This window comes from Melopsittacus undulatus, chromosome 10, assembly GCF_012275295.1.
Source record: "Melopsittacus undulatus isolate bMelUnd1 chromosome 10, bMelUnd1.mat.Z, whole genome shotgun sequence".
Lineage (NCBI taxonomy): Eukaryota > Metazoa > Chordata > Aves > Psittaciformes > Psittaculidae > Melopsittacus > Melopsittacus undulatus.
Window position 1 is genome coordinate 16,135,624 of NC_047536.1, and position 13,587 is coordinate 16,149,210.

The 13,587-nt window shown below is 38.8% G+C and overlaps 1 protein-coding gene across 4 annotated transcripts in view; it reads right to left on the reverse strand.

The window, feature by feature from the left end:
• The window catches only part of FAM13B (family with sequence similarity 13 member B), a 51,244-nt gene that overhangs the window by 9,229 nt on the left and 28,428 nt on the right, over positions 1-13,587 (reverse strand). For 3 of the 4 annotated variants that reach the window (XM_031047360.2, XM_031047357.2, XM_031047358.2), the window contains exons 10-20: positions 12,948-13,083; positions 12,695-12,718; positions 8,941-9,008; positions 8,287-8,341; positions 7,740-7,887; positions 5,145-5,210; positions 3,875-4,085; positions 2,097-2,226; positions 1,543-1,624; positions 1,038-1,267; positions 595-678 (exon numbers count right to left, since the gene is read on the reverse strand). In XM_031047360.2, coding sequence (XP_030903220.2) covers positions 595-678; positions 1,038-1,267; positions 1,543-1,624; positions 2,097-2,226; positions 3,875-4,085; positions 5,145-5,210; positions 7,740-7,887; positions 8,287-8,341; positions 8,941-9,008; positions 12,695-12,718; positions 12,948-13,083 — 1,234 coding nt within the window. The remainder of the gene's footprint in view (positions 1-594; positions 679-1,037; positions 1,268-1,542; positions 1,625-2,096; positions 2,227-3,874; positions 4,086-5,144; positions 5,211-7,739; positions 7,888-8,286; positions 8,342-8,940; positions 9,009-12,694; positions 12,719-12,947; positions 13,084-13,587) is intronic. The other variant, XM_005147237.4, reaches the window with a different exon arrangement.

Here is a 13,587-nt window from a genome sequence, read left to right on the forward strand (position 1 = left end):
AAGGCTTGGTCACATTTATACAGCAATGCTGATATAATCATAAGCTTAGTGTGCCAAGCCCAGAAGGCTGATGGAATAGAAACTGGAAAGATCTTGTGATTGGACTAGTAATACTGAACACTGTCCAAAACAAAACCCCTGAACTTCAGGCACTAATTGCTAGTCACTCCAACCTCCCCACCTCCAATTATAGAGAATACATGCCACAGACTTGGGAGGAAGGGAAGTGTCATTTAATTTCTGGCTTTGTGAAATCCAGAATAACATTTCAAGCCTTTTCCCAGGAAATTCAATAAAGCCATTTATTTGTACAATTTCTCTTTGTCTCAGACACACAAGGCACCGAACGACAGCAGTCACTTGTCAAACTCCAAGAACCTCCTGATCTGTGGACAAAGGGCCTATTAAAACATACTTCTTTTTGGTCTGAAGTCAACACAATGAATTCCCCTGACAGCAATATGGAAACCAACAGATAGCTCTGTTCTGAAGAATTAAAAAACCCCAAAACCACCCACACTAGCTTCTGATACTACTACTGCACAAGAGTTACTGCTCTATTAATAGAGCTTGATGAAGTAAACCAAGAATTACCGGCCGCCCATGCTGACTTTCGTAATACAGGAGGCTCTTCTGGAGAGATGTTTTCTCTTCTACCAAATGGTCCTTTGTCATTTTCTGTCAGAAGAATAATTCACATTTAATCCAACTCAAGTCACTTTAACAGTTTTTCTACCTTATTGGCTATACGGATGCCTTAGACACACTTCACTTAGTCAATACCATTCATCCCACCTTCATCTATTTAAAGGTGTTCAATATTGTCAGCACATACTTAGGAATATTTTAATAACAAGTAAGGAAGGAAAATGTGGTTCATCATTATTTCCCCCCCAGAGTCTGAAATACAAGGGCCTTGTAAAGGGCTGCTAGACACGGGCATCATTTTGTTGATAAAGTGATAACCTGAAGCTCCTGACAGTGCTCTGTTTCCCTCTGTTCTCTTACAAACAGCCTATCCGTAGCTTCATGCTTACTTTTATATCTTCTGGCAAACATCTCTCAACTCGTTTTTCCTTTAACCTTTTCAAAATGAGTTCAAGTGTGGCTTCCTTGGTGGGCTTCTTCTCTTTCTGCACAACCTGCATCTCATCTCCATTTCCTTCATCCTCTTGGTCAAGAGAAGAACCAAAGCTTTTTGGAAGAGTGTTACTTCGTGGACGTGTTTGAGGTATGAATTCTCCATCTGAGCTCCTCTGCTTTGCATCTGAAACGAGAATGATTGCTCAATCCAAAGGTTTAAAAGAAGTAACTCTCAGTTTAACTGCAAATAAAGGAATATAACAGTTTGCATAGGCAAAATTTCTAATAAACTAAAACCAACAAAATTAGAAGCCAAAGGAACAATATGAGTTTTGAGTATTTCAGAACACAGAAATGAAGTATTTTTACTGCCTGTGGAATTTTACTGAGTGACTTTGCTATTTTAGTCACGTAGATAACTTGTGTTTGTAGAAAACCAGAAGCTGTAGCATCTCTTACCTTTTATTTGCTTTCTCAATTTGGTAAGTTCAGTCATCCACTTTAAAACTTTTGGGTTGGCTGCAATATCACTATAGGAGGGCTGAAAAGTAACACAAACAAGCAACATTTTATTAAAACAAACACGTTAAGTCTTGCTTACAAATACTTCTTTCAAGATTTGGTAATATTTACGACAGGGAATGGGACTACAAACAGGGTTATGTGACTCTTAGCATCAGGTCAGATCTCAGTGCCAACACAACAGCCAACGCCTGTGAAAATAAACTTGAGACAACAGAGCAGAAGCTGAGAGTGGTAAAATGCTTCTGTCTCTCCACTTATTTGATATCTCCTCAGTCTCACTGCAGAATGGCACTGTCTGCACTTCTCTGGGCTCAGGCATTATGGCACATTTTCGAGTATTGCTGTTGCTCAGTTCACTTTCACAGACAGCAAGAAGTAACAGAAACGTTCTCGTTTGTGAGCCCACAGTTACACAGTGATGAACCACAAGAAATAATGTGGCTCCACCATGCAACACTCTATCCTGAGTAAAGGCAGAAGTAACTTACCTTACTGTTTTTCTCTTTTTCAAATTGTTCCTCAAATTGCTTTATTTTTTTCTGCAATTTCTTGACAAGCTGATAAGGTGTCTTGTCTTCCCTTTTGTCATCTTTTGAGCTAAAGGATGCTCTTCGTGTTCTGCATTAAAACCAGTTTTTAAACGTCATTTAAATAATTAAACAAGTGCAAATGACTCAGGTATTTTAGTAAGAGAGGACTAATTTCATTTTTTTTCCTCCAGATCATAATTCATTCTTGGCACATTTTTAATAAGAGCTGTTTACCTACTGAATCAAAATGCTTTGATCTGCTGCCTTCAAAGTGTGATGTGTTATTGTTTTCCTCTCTAATTTCTGTAATACCCCTAACAGAAAACCAGCATTTTTAATGTACCACTAATTACACTGTCATTAAACCAGTTCAGATCCTTCTGGTGGCTAGGATACTTATCTAAGTTACTGGATACCTTCTTGAAGTATTGGGCACAGTTAAAGCAGAGGCTAAAAGCACAGTCCTTAGTAATTTGACAGCTTTGCTAACTGTCTCAGGCATGTAATTAGGTATTAATCTAAAACACATCTACATCATTTGTTGGCTTTACTAACGTATTTCTAGAGTAATGTGATTCTGGTTTTAAATCATCTTTTGCACTTGTTCATCTCCTTGATGCTGCTGTGAAAAGTCTTTTTATTTCAACACTGACCATGCAAACTTTCTGATGCACTTATTACGCAAGGGGTCTGAAAGATCCCTCAGCCCACCTAGTCAGATCTATGCAGTTCAAGATATTAGAAATACTAATCTAATCATCTACTAGTGTAGATCCTGATTAGTTTCAGAACGAGGAATACAATCAGCACATTTCTGCAGGTCAGTCTTGTGCACCGTTTTAACAGCACTCAACTATCTTCTGCAGCCAACTGGAGAAAACCTGGGTAAGTACCTTTCCGCATCAATAAATTTATGTCAAACAGAATTGGAAACTGAAAACTTGGTCTTTCCTTTTCCAAATTTTCTCATTTTTATGAGATTATTTCTTCCCTAACAAGCACAAAAACACCTCTTGAATTCCCTTTCACAGCAACAGCAGTACACAGTACAGGTCACAAGTTACATACAGTTGTGGAGGGTCACACTCCCAACAGGGTCACACAAATAACTTGCAGCTTGTTTAGTTATAACTCTAACACACTGGATAGAACAGGCTTGATCCTCTAAATCTGCAGGAGAGGACCTGCACTAAGAACCCTGCCTCTGCACTGACCATTACTGCACACTTCAGTTGCAGGGGTTTGTGTCTTTACTGGGAGTGGACAACATGCTAGGCAAAACAAATCCAAAATGATGCAACATGAAAATAGCTATTCATGCTACTGGGGGAAAAAAAGCACCAAAACTTACATAAAACCATAGGCCAGCAGTCCAGTAAAGACTGGTAAACAAAGGATATAAATACTATTTTCAGTGCAGGAAGTAACATCACAGCCCAGACCCAATGCCAGGGAAATCTTTGCAAGCTCAGCCTATTTTTATAGTCTTTCCCTCAGCATCTGCCAGGGGCTACTTTGAGAGACACGATACCATCCCAGATGAACCTCTGGTCTGACTCACTGTGGCAGTTCCTGGGCAGGCAGAACAGCCAAAAGGCCATATGATGCTGCATTTGTCCTCCGTCTGCAATTAACTCGTATCATGAAAACCCACGATAATCTTAACCAGCTGTATTTTCATGCTTGTAGTAACACCTCCTGCCCCAACACCCACCAAATGGCATTAAAATACAAACCTAACAAAAGAAAGTGCTTTGGATGATGAATCTAAGGTTTCTGGATCATGTAAGAAGCGCTGGCTTTGCCCAAAATCCAGGCTCCGATGTGATAGTATCGGATGACAGTCCTCTTCCAAGGGATGATTAGTCATCCTTCCAGCCTGTGGGGAAAGCTGAGCTTCTCCAGATTCACTGTCCTCCTGCCAAGACTTGAAAGCAGGAAAAGGATCTAGAAGATAAAAAAGGGACACAAAATGGTACTTTGCTGTTAACAGAATTACAAACAAGAGTCAAAAGGAAACAAAATTGTGTACCCACTGCTTAGTGTTGTATGCTATAAAGGATGTGGTGTCATACACAAAGCGGGTATAAACACTGAAATACATCAGAAAGCTACAAATTCTGTCATGTAGCAACCGAAAGAAAAAGGTACCAGAATGGAGTATGCACACTAGGATCCCTTTTTCCAAGTGTATCTTGGGAGTATGCATTTCTGAACAGTGCCAACAGTGTGAGAGCCTTATTTACGTATCAGAAATCCAAAGTTAGAAGGATGCATTTTATTGTCCATTGTGATATTTTGCTGTGGAAATTAATTATACCTGACACATGTACTTTGAAAGAGTGTCTTCTCGGTTTTGGAGAAGTTAAGCCTGACAACAGCTCTTAAGGTACAATACCCATTTGCTTAAGTGGTCTGAAAAGAGTGTTGGTGGGTTTTTAAGTTTAATCTTGACACCACTGAGAAAAAGAGATTTATTAATTTGTGGAAGGTGATTTCTTTTAGGCAGGGGATTCCAAAACAATCAGATCTTTTAAATTCCTATATAAAGCTGCTAGCACCCCTTCCAATTCTTAGTTATGGTTTTCTTGCTGTCTAACAAGAAGCTGATGTGGCCTTCCAAGCACTTGAATTCACAATCCCCACCCCCCTTTTCCTTTCAAAGAGTTGCCTGTATTTCCCAGTTCAAATCTGAAATTTGAAAACTGGGTTCAAAGTGTGCAGAACAACAGTAAAACCCACAAAGTAACCTTTAAGAAGAGATAACCCTTGTACCTGCTTTCCACTGTATGTTCACTAAGTACGATTGGGGTTTGTTTTGTTTCGAAGCTCTGATCTTGCCTGTTTACACAGAACAAGATAGAAGAAGGGGACTGTTTAGAGGCAAAACAACTGCAGATCAGAATATTCCCAAGATATATGGGACAGCAGGTGAAGGGTTAGCTAGAAAGCAAACCATAAACTATCAAAAGGCAGATAACTGAACGTATGGCGAACCATACTTACCCTCCCCTTCTCTCTGCAGATGCATTGTTTTGAAATCAATGAGGGGGAAAGTGATAGGGCATGGCGCTAATAAAATGAAAAAGAATGGCAAAAAATACTAAAGTGAACACACAGCACAGTCAGAACAAACTATACATCACATGTAAAGCAGGAAGATACAGTACCAGGGAAAACCATCCCATCCTCTGAGCCAGGCCCTGAGCACTCTCAGCTTCCAAGCACTTTCTATGGCAGGTGAGGATGCTCAGTCCTGAATCTGAACTTCTTAATGAAAAGGTTTACAGAGTACTGACACAGGAATAGTAAAGATTTATTGTCATTTATTAAGAAGCTCACGCATCCTCACATTAACAGATGACAAGTTCTCAATGTGCTTTTGCTCATGGCTCTTAATAGAGATGGTCATTTCCAAAAGGCAGAACAAATGCAGAGAAAACACTCAAAATATAGATTAATTGATCTGCATTTCTGCATTAAGCCAGCAAGCTTTTGATAACCATTTGCAAGAACTCTGCTGGTTTTACATTATATAGGCTTTTTATAACCCAAACAAGATTTGGACTAGCATAAATTTCTTTACTTCAATGCAATGCCACAAGGACTTGCAGTGCCTTGGAAGGCTGAGATCCTGATAACCATCTAAAACAGGACTGAACAACAGCCAAATTTAAAATACTTCGCAATGAAATAACACCTCTTGCAAGATATCATAATTTTACTACCAAGAAGCTTATAAGCTTGTATACAGATATAGTACTTTCTTTTCAAAGTAAGACTCATGAAGCTATTTAGGTAAGTAAAACCAAAGCAACTTTTATAAGCAGATTTAAGGGAATAATGGAAATGTAAGCTGCAAACCTTCTGAGAATAACTATTACATCAGATTAACACAAACAGAGGGTGCAACAGAATGTGATGTGCAAGTAAGCAATTCATGTAAATAAAACACTGAGAACATAAGCAGGGTTATTTTTTTGCTTTTAGACTTTAGACAAAGTTATTAACTCGGGCAATGAGAATAAAAACCTGGACTCAGTGTCTCCAGATGCCTGCAAATGAGTTTCTATGTGACAAGACATACAATGTACAGCTTGCTAGGGCTCAAGGCCAACCAGCAAGTAAACCAGTCACAATTTGCAAGCTGCGTCGTTTGTAAAAGGGAAATATGGACTCAAGGAGGCAACACATTTGGAAAACAGTCAACACTGGTGACAAATGAACAGCGAGTTATCGCCATCTGAGCTTCAGGACAAAGCTTTATGTGCTGACATGCTACAATTGTATGCTGCACTGTTAAACTGCACTCATTTCAGGTGCACCTCACTGATTTTAATATTCATAACAGAGCAACCAGAAGTCAAGTGCAGCCATTCTTTTGTTACTAGTGTTTTACTAATGTTTGACCATGACATTTACAGGCATCCTGAGGAAGCGCTGCCACTGGAACAGCCTACTGGAAGTAAAAACCTCATCCCTGCATAGTATATCTGTACTGTAGCTGCCAAATGGCATTTCCAAGTTTTTAAGACTAGAAACAAGTGGACTGTGGCCATTGATCAGTGACAGTTCACAGTATTTCAGCAAACTCTTATCACTTGCTTTTTTTAAGGTGTGATGATTCAGAATATCCACACCAGGCAGAGGAAACAGGATATAAGGAACACATAAAAAGATGAGTACCTTAAAAAGAAGATACTGACAAGAGTGTTTTGCTCTGGTTAGGAAAGGGTTATGTTTTTATACAAGTAAAACAACAGACATTTGAGTAACAAAGTTCTGTAAAGTCACAAGCTTCAGGGCTTGTTAAACCTGGATGGCCATGAAGAACAAGGCAACAAACAGAAGGAATCCTGCCTGAGAGAAAACTGTGTTCCAAACATTTTGCTCTCCTAAAAGCCCAACAATGGAGGGAGAAGGGGCACAGGAATAATATCCATCTGCAGCTTTAGCTTCATAGCTTTACAAAAATTAGTTTACAGCATTAGAACAATTAAAACTGTTTCAAGTTGTCCAAAGACATGGAAACCAACATCTGGCATTCCTATGTTTAAAACAAATCAACCAACAGATCTTGTAGAATAAATGGAAACCTGAATTGCTGCGTTTAGCAGTTTAGTGATTTTAAGTCAAATTCAGCTTGTATTAGAGCTTCAATAGCTAACATTTATAAAACCCAGAAAACCAGACAACCCAGTGTGAATATGAACTGTGTGGTGTAACTAGAGGCATTTTGAAGCACTGGGATGACAGACTCAGGGTTCTGGGGACCACAAGTCACCTTAAAAACATAAAAATGAGTAAGAAAGAAAAAAAGAACAGACACAACAAAACCTCTGCTATGAAACTCGGGCTGTTTTGCTTATTTGCTCCTTTGACTATTTTTTCTTTACACGTTTTTTAAGGTTCTTAATTAAGTTGCAGATAATTCTGAAACAAGATGGGATCTATGCCATGGCTTGGATCATCTTACCATGTGTACAGAACATATTGTTCAGATTGAACCGAAGGAAACAAGTGTTGTCTGCTGTTTTCTACTCCATAAAACATTCTATTTATCATTACTAATTATGTTGTGAACTAAAGGGTGAGAATTACCTTCCCATTTGTCACCATCAGACACATTCTTCAGATCTAGACGTGGTACTTGGACACTCAGAGCTTCCTCAGAAACATTAATGTTGCCGTCCCCCAACATCTCTGAATCAGTATTTGCGTTAAGATCACAAGTTTTGTTACTTGAATCCTGTGTTGAAACAACAGAAGAACGTTGTTGTTATTATTTAGCAACTGGAAATGAGGTACCCAAACAGTGCCAGATCCAGCATTGCTGGGAATTGACTGGAGAAAGATTTCTTCTTCCCTGACTCAAGGAATTATAAACAACCTTCCCACCCCTAACAGCAGCCAACTGTTTGCATTACAGAACATTCCTCACAAGATGCATAAGAATAAGCTTGCTCTGCTGCTAAAACATCCTGTGATGCAAAATGTTGAGATCTCTAACAGAGGTTTTGCAAAGCTTGCAGGAGCCCAACAAACATAAGATGTTAAAAGCTGAATTTATTGGTTTTCTTCATAACTGTATTTCATGTAACTTTATAAGATACTGTGTACCTGGATATAAATGAAATCATAATCTTACCAGAACCATCTCTGAAGATATTCTATCATTGCCACCAAGCAATATAGTATTTTGCCTAAAGAGAAGAAACAGATCTAGTTATAATTCTAAATACAAATTCTTAATGGACAGTAAATAATATACACTCCCCTTACATTTTATTCTTACATACCCAAGACCAGTCAATAAAATAAAACCAGCTTAGACCTTTATTCTCAAACTGGGAGGAAATATTTTCAAACTCAATTCAACTCATCCTGAGATTTCAATCAGTGCTGAACTCCAACTGCAAGTGAATTTAAAGCTTTCTGGCTAATCACTATTAGCAGCATGAATTTTTTTCTCATTAAGAGCAATAAAATGTGACAAAATAACTTGTTCTTTTGTTTCTCTTGCCCAGAACATAGGCTTGTCCTCAAAAAAGCCATGATACGTATCATATAGGCTTGTATTTATTATCTCTTTTAAGCGCATAAAGTTACATGCCTTTTATATCATCACCATAAAAAGGTAACTTCATCTTATCTCCTCTGTTTTCACACATGAAAAGTTGTGGGTTTTGTTTCAACTCCCCCATCTTACACTGTGTTGTCACAAATCATAGCTTGGTACACTTAGGTTCCAAAACTGATGTTACACATTCTGCCATGTCAGTGACTAAAGAAACATACATACCCTTCACTATTATTTTCTCCATCAACATCTGCATCTTCATCACATGTTTCCAATAATACATCTGCAGCCTGTTGGCAAAAGGTATGTTTAGAAAGATTTGGGAACGGCATTCTCAGCTAAAAACATATCTGTAATCATCTCTGACCACAAAAAAAAACCCTCAGAAACTAAAAGCATGGCTTCTTGTGTGGTGGTGGAAATCATACTGTTTAACCAAGCAATACTGGTTTTATATATACATATATATATAATCAAGGTCAGTAGCCAGGTGTTTTAGTCACTAGAAGACAGACAATGACTTCCTGCCTCCAGACAAAGCAGTTTTTACCATTTCTTTAAAATATTAATACAAACAACTCTACTGCAAATTGTCAATCACAGCACGAAGCTTGCAGTGACTGAAACCATGGCAGTAAGTATATCCTAGTCTCAAAAATAACAGTTGAATGTAGACTTGTGCTCAGTACATATGAAATGAAACAAGTCTGACAGACTTTCTGTCTGTCAGAAAGGAGCTACTAATCCCTGTTACTAAATAAAGCAGCAACAGACTGGAAGGGGATGAAGAAACACTGACATTTCTGACACCATCTCACAAAACAAGCTCAGATGAATACATGTCACCATTTTGTTCGGTAAAGTTGGCACAGGAAGACTGACTACTTATTTATATCAAAGCCCTGTACTAGATTGCTTCAGTATCTTATATGCCATTTTTAATATGAGATTTTAAAGTAACATTACATTTGGTTTTGGACTTTAATAAAGTTCTCACAAATGATCTTCAAAATGTCTAAACATAGAATCATAGAATAGTTAGAGCTGGAAAGGACCTTAAGATGGTCAAGTTCCAACCCCCCTGCCATGGGCAGGGACACCTCACACTAAACCATGGCACCCAAGGTTCTGTCCAACCTGGCCTTGACCACTGCCAGGGATGGGGCATTCACAACTTCCTTGGGCAACCCATTCCAGTGCCTCACCACCCTAACAGTAAAGAATTTCTTCCTTATATCCAATCTAAACTTCCCCTGTTTAAGTTTGAACCCATTACCCCTTGTCCTATCACTACAGTCCCTAAACATAAAATCACCTAGAGTCCAAATAGCTGCCAGTTCTACACTGCTGACATCTAACATCCACCCTTATCAGACAAAGCTCCATTATTCTGTTTACACTGTTTCAGTCTTCAAGTCAAATTCCAATTTCTAATCACAGAGCATTTATCATACTCCAGCAGGTAATGTGCACCCTGGAGATGAGCTCTGCACGTTTTGCATAGTCACACTTATTGTAGTTGTGGGAACAACTGCTTCTGTTTCTATTTCAGACTCAAAGGAGGGCTCACGTGCTCCTTTCTTTCCTACAACCCTACATGTTCCTCTCTCCTTTCATACAAAAGAATCTGTGTATTTCCCTTTAAGATCTCCCTGAAAGATCCAGCTCTCATTGTATTTGAAATTCCATATCAAGAGTGTAAAAACTAACATTAAAACACTCAAAATTGAATCAAGTACAACAGGAGTGCATCTATACGTAACCATGTGGCCCCAGATATCATGTTCCCCTTATATTCTTAAGCATGGCAATGTACGTGGAACTCTGAAGTGCACATACTTCCTAAGAAGTATAATTCACTTTTCTCAGCTGTTCTTTGAAACCACATAAAATGCACCGAAAAACTACTGATTTGCATCAATTTTTGTTCCTCCACCTACGTTTGTATTTTCTGAGTTTTGATCCCTAAAGATCAACATACATTTTAACTGGAAGAAGCAAAGCCTTAGGAGTTAACACAAGGAACTCGCTCTCTATTGCTTTTGAAGGCTTCCACTAGCAACAGACTGAAAACCTACTATAAGCATAAGACTTAAAACAGCCAGACCAAGACCTATGACAGAAATATGGAATTCTACCCTGTACTGACAGCAGAGTTCTTGCAAACACAGTATTCACCTGAGCTGGATAAACCATCATCCAATTGCAACACCGTGTTTTGCACATTTTGTGCTCTAGGACAATACTACAGTAGTTTTTATAACAAGGTTTGGCTCTAATGTATCAGGAAAGAGCCCAGACGATTGATATGTCCTGTGAAATTCTAATTTGTAGAATGGGATTCTAAACCAATATGTTAGTTTAGTAGGAACAACTGACAGATTTGGCTTGTAAGGTGGTTCTAGAGTCATTTGGGATCCATGAAAGCAAACAGAAGGCTGGGAGAAGTATACATCACAATAGCAAAAAGGGCTACAGCAACATTTTGTTGTAATAAAAACTAGATTCCCGACAAGTCTCACACTTTCACCATGCTAAGGCGTTGATTTCTAGCTTCTGAAGTTCACAGACCCATTAAATTCTTCTAGTTAACTGAAGGCTCCTAACAATAGGTTTGCTTATCTGGTTATCTTTCAGGAAACCCTCAGAAAGAGTTATGGTCTCACAGGCAAGAAGCTAAAAATCATTGCAGAAAGTTCTCTCTACACATGGACACCAAATCTCCCACAGGATTCATCATTAGATTTATGACAACAAAAGTTTTACCAAATAAATTAGAAAGCATAGACTTGAATTTTTCATTTAAGTGTTTATTTGACAGCTGTGGATGTGCTATTCACACAGCAGCAATCATATTCTTGTGCATATTGATGTTAGTTCATTTTGGTCACCAATTACCTGATAACATTGCTGGATCGCATAAGGATACCCTGAATGTCAGACTGATGCTCACTAGTAACAAATGCGGCTACAGTTCAGGCTGTCATTACAAATTCAGGCCACATGTACTACAAACCTTCACTCTGGATTGCATGTGAGTATCTAATAATCTGCAGCTCAAAGCAACGCTGAGGAATGTCTGTTATACAGGGAAAACAGTTATTTCAGCATTTCCAGCTGCTACAATACTGGGTTTCCATTCAAGCCATATTCAATACTTGTTTCTTTCAGTGATATGAAGCTGCTCGATTCAAGCATAATATAGAAAAGCAAAGGCAAAATTGAATCTATGACACCTGATTATCCTGTGGTCTGTTGTTTACATTTTTCAGTTGATTTTTGAAGTTCAACAGCAACTTCAAGTATCATGAACACTGTATTTTCCAAGTCAAATAGTTCCTAAGGAATACAGCTAAGCATTTATATTTACAAGCATGTCAGCATCACATCCTAATATGTGTCAAATCTAGACAGACTCTTCTGCTTTGGAATACAAATTGTCAACCCTGATACTTTTCAAGATGACTGCTAAGTGTTGAACCTACTCAAAGGCCGCAAGGCCAACTTCCTTTCATTCTTTTTGCTAAACACCTCAAGTGTAAGAATTGGAAGAGTACACATCAGCATGGAGGTACACAAGCACAACAGAAGTCAAATATCTAAACAAAGAGGTCCAAGGAGAAGTAACAGAACCTCTTTCAACTAGAAAGGATATGTGGTTGGAAAGAACAGGACATTGATGCCCACCCACAGAAGAAAGTGGAAACAGTGAGAAAGGGCTGTGATTAGCTAAGTACAAACCCACACCTTCCTAGCACAAAGATAGCCAAAAGGCTGCAGTCTCATGGCAACTGCTACTTCTATCCTTTCTCAATACAGTAAAAGGAGTGACTAACTGTGCGTGGGCTATGCTACAGACACAGCTCTACATCTTCTGCTCCTCAGGAAGCCTTTCCTAACACAAGATGTTATTCTATCTGGTGTTACGCCAGTAGTAGTAGTAGTGATATGATGTAGTGCCAATACACTGACTTACCTGAGCAGAAGGAAGGGCTGGTACCTGTGGGAGACCAATAGAAACAATATTAGTCGGAGTCCCACAACCTGCCCCAAAGTACACAGAAATTCTCTGTGCACGTCCATGAAACACAGAACAGAAGACAACGGCACAGAGCAACAGCACCAACTAAGGCTACGTCAGAGCTACCAGGAAAACCTGGATCTCCAAAGCACTTTGCTAAAGCCACAGCACTTTATGATTTTCATATACAGGAGGCTCTTCCTCTCACCTGAACGCTTTCTTCTCCCTCAGTCACAGTATCATGTTTCATAGCTTCACTGTCTAAATCAGTGCAAACCAGTACTTCAGAGCAGTCTCCTGTGTTCTCACTGCTACCAGTGTCATTATCTTCAATAACATCATTCCTAAAGACAAGAACAGAAAGACTTTATCAATCTGCTGTTCCACCTTTGAAATTAAACAAAACAAACACTGGAGGGTTTGGGATTTTTCCTTAAAGAGTAACAAACTTCAGGGTTGTTGGTTTGTTTTTCCCCCTCATCAAAATTACTCTGACTGGTAATATCTACAGTCTCTATCACCTGCAGGCAAATCTGATTATTTATGTAGTTTACGTGTATTTCTGAGATTTTCTCCAACAGCATGTAATAAGACATATTAAAATGTATTTATTTGATTCTTGTACCAAGGACCAGGCATACATCCCCCACTTACTATGCTGACCTAAGGAATAAAGGCACCGACAGCCAGAAGCAGTAACCTTGAAACTATCACAACTCCATGCAGTTGCTGTGCCTATGCTCCTCCCAGTATTGAAGCCAGTCAGTGTATAGCCCTCTAGTGAGAAATCCCATTATTTCTAACATTTAATCTTCCTAGAGTTCAACTTAAGGCTTGTAACAGTAAAT